The sequence below is a fragment of the Arachis duranensis genome, chromosome 7 (genome assembly GCF_000817695.3).
Source record: "Arachis duranensis cultivar V14167 chromosome 7, aradu.V14167.gnm2.J7QH, whole genome shotgun sequence".
NCBI classification, from domain to species: Eukaryota; Viridiplantae; Streptophyta; class Magnoliopsida; order Fabales; family Fabaceae; genus Arachis; species Arachis duranensis.
This window is the reverse complement of record NC_029778.3, coordinates 15677508-15684469: the sequence shown is the minus strand read 5'-3', so window position 1 is coordinate 15684469 and position 6962 is coordinate 15677508. Positions and strand designations below refer to the sequence as shown.

The 6962-nt window shown below is 38.3% G+C and overlaps 1 protein-coding gene across 1 annotated transcript; it reads right to left on the bottom strand.

The window, feature by feature from the left end:
• Positions 1-1860: 1860 nt before the first annotated feature.
• On the bottom strand, positions 1861-2520 carry LOC127740509 (secreted RxLR effector protein 161-like). Its single transcript, XM_052251514.1, has one exon. The coding sequence runs from the start codon at positions 2518-2520 to the stop codon at positions 1861-1863; it is 660 nt and encodes a 219-aa protein (XP_052107474.1).
• Between the last annotated feature and the right edge of the window lie 4442 nt (positions 2521-6962).

The window sequence follows — 6962 nt, the reverse complement described above, 5'->3', positions numbered from 1 at the left end:
GACAGATGGATAGCCGTGCCGTGACAGGGTGCGTTGAACATTTCCACTGAGAGGATGGGAGGTAGCCACTGACAACGGTGAAACCCTTGCATACAGCTTGCCATGGAAGGAGCCTTGCGTGCTTGAAGAAGAAGACAGTAGGAAAGCAGAGATTCAGAAGATGGAGCATCTCCAAAACCTCAACCTGTTCTCCATTACTGCAAAACAAGTACTTATTTCATGTTCTTTTACTTTTCATAATCAACCCTGATAATTATTGATATCCTGACTAAGAGTTACAAGATAACCATAGCTTGCTTCAAGCCGACAATCTCCGTGGGATCGACCCTTACTCACGTAAGGTATTACTTGGACGACCCAGTGCACTTGCTGGTTAGTTGTGCGGAATTGCAAAAGTGTGATTGCAATTTCGTGCACCACCTTCCATGAGAGGGATATTGATGCAGACAGTGCTTAGGGCATCAAAGTAAGAGACATTGAGCGTATCGTCCCACTTACCAGAGGTGTAGACATCAGGTCCTCTGTCCTGATAGTCTAAGGCTTTGCCTAAGTGATATTTGTCAAGAATAATCACTTTGTCTTTAACAAAAGAAGCGATTCTCCCTTCTTTGTAGGACATGTTGCTATAGAACTGCTTGACCAAATCAGGGTAAATTTTCTCTTTGATGGACAATATGGATGACCAACCTTGATATACAAACAGTGGTGTAAAGTTTAGACCTTTCCTACGGAGTTTGTCTAGGTTGACAAGCTTAGAGGGACATAGGTTACGCTCGTTCACATCTTTGCAGAAAAACAGATAGTTCATGAGAGATTGATAGCGACGACGATCAAAAGACTCATGGGGAAAATCAGCATAGAAAGACTTGTAAGCTATGGGGTTTGACAGTTTGGGTTCAGAGACAGAACGAAGAGGGAAGTCGATGACTGTACCGCGGGTATGGCGAGTTTGAGTAGGGCAAATATCTTCGTCTTCGTGAAGAGGCCTCTTTCCGCTGAAAGAGCTGGGTTTGGAGGAGCTGGGTTGAGATGTGGTTGGAGGAGGAGGAGGTGAAGGACGAGGAGCAACGCCAGGTCGGCGAGCAGTGGTCTTGGTTCGTGCCGTATCAGGAGAAGGGTTTGGTGGTGGAGAGGGTGAGGAATGAGTGAGGGAATGAGAGGGAGAAGAGTGTGTGTGATCAGAGCGGTGGGTGCCACTGTGGGAGCCTCTGCGAGCAGCTCTCTTCTTTCGAGCCATTTTATAGAGCACAGATTAATGAAAATGAAAGAAGTGAAGATGGTAGTGTGAATGGATGCATGTAGTGGGGAGTTATTATATGCTTGAGAAGTGTAAAGGTTGCACCTTGAAAAGATAAAAATCCAATCTTTGGAAAACGTTTTGAAAGTTAAAGCTGTACCTTTGTACGTTTCAGATAAAAACAACCAAAATGAATTTTAAAACAAATGTAAATGAAAAAGCAACCTTGTGGTAAAGTCCAAACCATATAAACATTTAAAATGAGGCCCAACTGAACCAAATAGTAATTGCCAAAAATTTGAAACCAAAAAAAATTGAAGTTAGTTCAGAGGTCAAAAAGAGTGAATTTGAAGTTAAGCCCAAAACATTTCGAAAGCCCACTTTTCATAAAAGCTTAAACAAAACTTGTTTCAAAAAAAATGAAGAAACCCCAAAGTTTTCAATAAAGGAAAAAAAACCCATTGGTGCAGAGACTGCTTCAGCACTAGACGTCCACCATTCATAATGATCAGAATTGAATCTAATAGCTTCATAGTGATTTATTGAAGTTTACTCATCATCTGCCAAAAAAAATCTCACCGCGATTTATGAGACAAAACAAAAAAATCTCATTAGCAGAAACATTAAGAAAACAGAGATGAAGTTAGAATGCCCAGTTCAGTTCTTAACTTGCAGAATCTCTCCTCTATCAATGGTTTAGTGAATATATCAGCTAGCTGACCTTCAGAGTTAACAAACTGAATATCTAAATTTCCATTTTGCACATGTTCTCTTATAGAATGAAAACGAACTTCAATGTGCTTTGTTCTTGAGTGCAAGATAGGGTTTTTGGAAATATTGATAGCACTCAGGTTGTCACAAAATAATAGAATATTTGAGACATTCAATTTATAGTCAGCTAGTTGAGTTTTCAGCCATAATAATTGAGAACAACAAGAAGAGGCTGCAATATACTCAGCTTCGGCTGTTGAAAGTGCCACAGTAGCTTGTTTCTTGCTAGACCAAACAATGAGGGATTTTCCAAGAAAGCAGCACATGCCACTTGTGCTTCTTCTATCAATCCTATCCCCAGCAAAATCTGCATCACAGAAACCCACTAATTGAAAAGAATCAGTCTTAGGAAACCATAAACCATAGTTAGTGGTACCAAGCACATATCGGATGATCCTTTTGACAGCTGAGAGATGAGATTCCTTAGGCTTTGATTGAAACTGTGAGCAAACTCCAACACTTTGGATGATATCAGGCCTTGAGGAGGTTAGATACATCAAGGATCCAATCATCCCTCTATAGCGTGTCTCATCAACATCTCTACCATGTTCATCTTTATCAAGCTTGATGTTAGGATGCATGGGGTTCCCATAGGCTTAGCATAGTCCAGCCCAAACTTCTTGACAAGTTCCTTTGCATATTTTTCTTGATGGATGAATATGCCTTCTGCAGTTTGCTTGATTTGCAAGCCTAGGAAGAAATTGAGTTCTCCCATCATGCTCATATCAAATTCATTGGTCATAAGCTTAGCAAAATTTGCACACAAATCCTCATTATCCAAACCAAATATAATATCATCAACATAAACTTGCACAAGAATGAAATGATCATGATAATTTCTAATAAATAAAGTGGTGTCAGTGGCTCCTCTTTGAAAGTTATTTTTCAATAAAAATGAGCTAAGCCTTTCATACCAAGCTCTAGGAGCTTGTCTTAAACCATATAAGGCTTTAGCTAGTTTGAAAACATGATTAGAAAAAGTTTTGTTTTCAAACCCAGGTGGTTGAGCCACATAAACCTCTATATCTATTATGCCATTGAGGAAAGCACACTTTACGTCCATTTGGAACAGCTTGAAGCCACAATGAGCAGCATATGCAAGGAGCAATCTGATAGAGTAATCTGATGGCTTCCATTCGAGCTACAGGTGCAAAGGATTCATCGAAATCAATCCCTTCCTCTTGATCATATCCTTGAGTGACCAATCTAGCTTTGTTTCGGACTATGGAGCCATCTTCACCCAGCTTGTTTCTGAAAATCCATTTAGTGCCGGTGACTTTCTTTCCATGTGGATTAGGCACCAATGACCAGACCTGATTCTTCTCAAATTGCAACAATTTTTCCTTCATGGCCAACACCCAAGATGAATCAGCAAGAGCTTCTTGGATATTTTGAGGTTCAATCTTTGATAAAAGAGCAATGTTGTTGGATTCGGCTCTTTTTAAAGATGAACGAGTAGTTCTCCCAGTGGATGGATTTCCTATTATGAACTCTTCAGGATAGTTTTTCAAAAACCTCCATTCTCTTGGTCTTCTTGACTGGTTTGAGGATTCAGGTTCCTCTTGATCAACAATGGCCTCTGCATCAGTATTTTCTGCAGCAACAGGAGATAATTCCAAATTATCTCCTGCAGAATTGGGATTTTCGTTGCTAGCAGGAGCAGCTTCATGAGAATCAAAATTATGTTGAACTGGCTCATCGTTCTTGGGGAATTCAGCTTCAAAACCTGGACTATCATCTATACAAATACTAGGAACAATGTTAGACTCACAAAATGTGATATGCATGGTTTCCTCAACAGTTTTGGAGTTCTTGTTATAGACTCTATAGGCCTTGCTATTTGTGGAATATCCTAGAAAAATGCCTTCATGTGTTTTAGGATCAAATTTTCCTAAATTTTCTTTGATATTCAGAATGAAACACTTGCAGCCAAACACATGAAAATAACTAAGATTGGGTTGATATTCAAAATGAAACACTTGCAGCCAAACACATGAAAATAACTAAGATTGGGAGGATGCCCTTTCCAAAGTTCATATAGGGTTTTCTTCAAAAATTTTCTAATGATGGTTCTATTTAAAACATAGCAAGCTGTATTCACAGCTTCAGCCCATAAGAACTTGGGGATTTTATATTCACATAACAGAGCTCTAGCCATTTCTTGTAAACTTCTATTTCTTCTTTCCACAATACCATTTTGTTGAGGTGTTCTTGGACAAGAGAAGTTATGTGATATGCCTTGTTCATCACAAAAGGATTCAAAAAATTGATTTTCAAATTCTTTACCATGATCACTTCTAATTGAAACAATTTTTAAACCTTTTTCATTTTGAACCTTTTTGCTGAATTTCTCAAAAACTGAAAAAGTCTCATGTTTATGAGCAAGAAAGAACACCCAGCCAAATCTAGTATAGTCATCCACAATTACCATGCCATCTTTCCTCCAAGACTTTGATTGAGTCCTAGTTGGTCCAAACAGATCAAGATGCAACAACTCCAATGGTTTCTTAGTAGAGACATCTTCCTTAGGTTTGAAAGAGGTTTTAATTTGCTTACCCATTTGACAAGCATCACAAGTGATATCCTTATCAAATTTTATATTAGGAAGACCTCTAACTAAGTTTCTCTTTACAAGTTTAGAGATTTGGAACATGCTAGCATGTCCTAACCTCTTATGCCACATCCATTTTTCAGATTCCATTGAAGAGAAACAAGTTACATTTTGAACTTTTAGATCATCTAGAATGATACCATAAACATTTTCACTTCTTTTGGCAACAAATAAAACAGCCCCTGTTTTCTCACTTATGACTCTACAATCAGATTTCATAAAGGTTACAGCATACTCAAGGTCACACAATTGACTTATGCTCAATAGATTATGCTTTAACCCATCAACTAAGAAGACACTATCAATGCAAGTTGAAAAATCTTTGCCAACCTTACCAATGGCAATTATTTTACCTTTACCATTATCTCCAAAAGTGACAAATCCTCCATTATATTTGTTGAGTTTAATGAAGAAAGTATCCCTTCCAGTCATATGCCTTGAAAATCCACTATCAAGATACCACATTTCCATTTTCTTCTTGGATGCAAGGCAAACCTGCATGTTCTTTAGCTAACCTTAGGTATCCAAATCCATTTGGATCCTTTGATGTGAAATCTTCTTGGTTGCCCAAGAGCATTAAAATCATGAACAACTTTATATAACTTACTATCATTACCAAAAGACTTAAGAAAGATGAAAAATTGAGGAGGATCATGACCATGTCTATCGCATTTGTAGCACTGATTTTTGCCCACTGATTTCTGGGGTTTGCTGAATCCTTTTGGTTTGAAAAACTTGGAAGAGGAAGGTTCAGATTTTTGAAAGTTTGGTTTGAAAACAGATTTATTTTCCTCTATGAAACCAATTCCAGATTTTTCAGACCCAAACCTTTGTCAAGCAAGTAGTTTGTTCAGATTTTGAGAACCTTGAACAAACTTTGCTAAATCTTCATTCAAACTTTTTATTTGTTCATTCAGCTTTTTGTTTTCAGAAATCAAATCAGTGGAGGCAGTAACTTCATGCTTGAGTTTGAATTTTTCTAATTCAGTTCGCAAGGCAATGCTTTCTTCTTTTAAAAGCTTTTCATTATTAGTTTCATTTGCCTTAATCTTTTTTAGAAGAAGATCATTTTCTGTCCTCAAAGCCTCATTTTCTTTCTTACATTTAGCATACTTATCCAAGAGTTTCTTAGAGTTCACAGAAATGTCTTTAATAATGTAGTGCAATTCATCAATAGATAAGTCAGAGAGATCTACCTCATCTTCAACATTATGATCTGCCATCAGACATAATTGAGCTTCTTGATCTGAACTTTCTGAGCTGGTGTCGTTCTCCAAGTCCTCCCATGTTGCCATCATCACCTTCTTTTTGTCTTTCTTGAATTTTTCGCCTTTCTTAAGTTGAGGGCAATCTGACTTGAAGTGACCAGGCTCCTTGCAGTGATGGCATGTGAACTTGACTTGATCTTTCTTGACATCTTTGGATGAAGAGATTCCTTTGCCTTTATTTTTGTATCTTAGTAGTCTTCTCATTTTTCTTGCAAAGAGTACCATTTCTTCATCTGAGAAACTGTCATCAGATTCTTCTCCTTGGGCTGTCATTCTTGATTTTAGTGCTATACTTTTCTTTTTGTCATCTTTGTCTTGAGACATGTGAGTGGTTTCATAAGCCAGCAGCTTGCTTCTCAGCTCATCATAGGTGATTTTGATTAAATCATTCCTTTCAGAGATGGCTGTGCTTTTCACTTCCCATTTCTTAGTAAGACTTCTCAGAATCTTTCTTACCAAGGTTTCTTCAGAGTAGCTTCTTCCCATGGCGTCCAGATTGTTGATGATTATCGAGAACCTTTCGAACATTTGATCGATGCTCTCCTCTTCCTTCATACTGAACATTTCATACTCTTTCATCAGCATGTCAATTCTGGTCTCCCTCACTTGCTTAGTGCCTTCATGAGTGAGTCTGAGTTTATCCCAGATTTCTTTCGCTGTTTTACACCTTGACACTTTTTTGAACTCTTCAAAGCTGATTGCACAGTGCATCAGGTTGATTGCCTTAGCATTGAGTTCAACCTTCTCCTTTTCTTCATCTGTCCATTCGATGTCCTCCTTTGCCACAACTTCTCCATGAGCATTCTATTTGGTAGGAACGTCTGGGCCGTTGAGAATGATCTTTCAGATGTTGTAGTCAATCGGCTGCACGAAGATTATCATTCTCTCTTTCCAGTAAGAGTAGTTGCTGCCATTGAAGTAGGGAGGTCTATTATTGGACTGTCCTTCAGTGAGAGTGAAAGCCACGATGTTGGGATTCATGTTGTTGGCCAAGGATCTTTCTCCAACCTGTGAAGCTTGCCTTCTTGCGACCTTGCTCTTGATACCAATTGATGATTCTAGTCGAACTTGAGAA

Bases quoted from the DNA above. Each gene is read 5' to 3' on its own strand.
- LOC127740509 (XM_052251514.1), bottom strand. From the start codon at position 2,520: ATGATTGGATCCTTGATGTATCTAACCTCCTCAAGGCCTGATATCATC.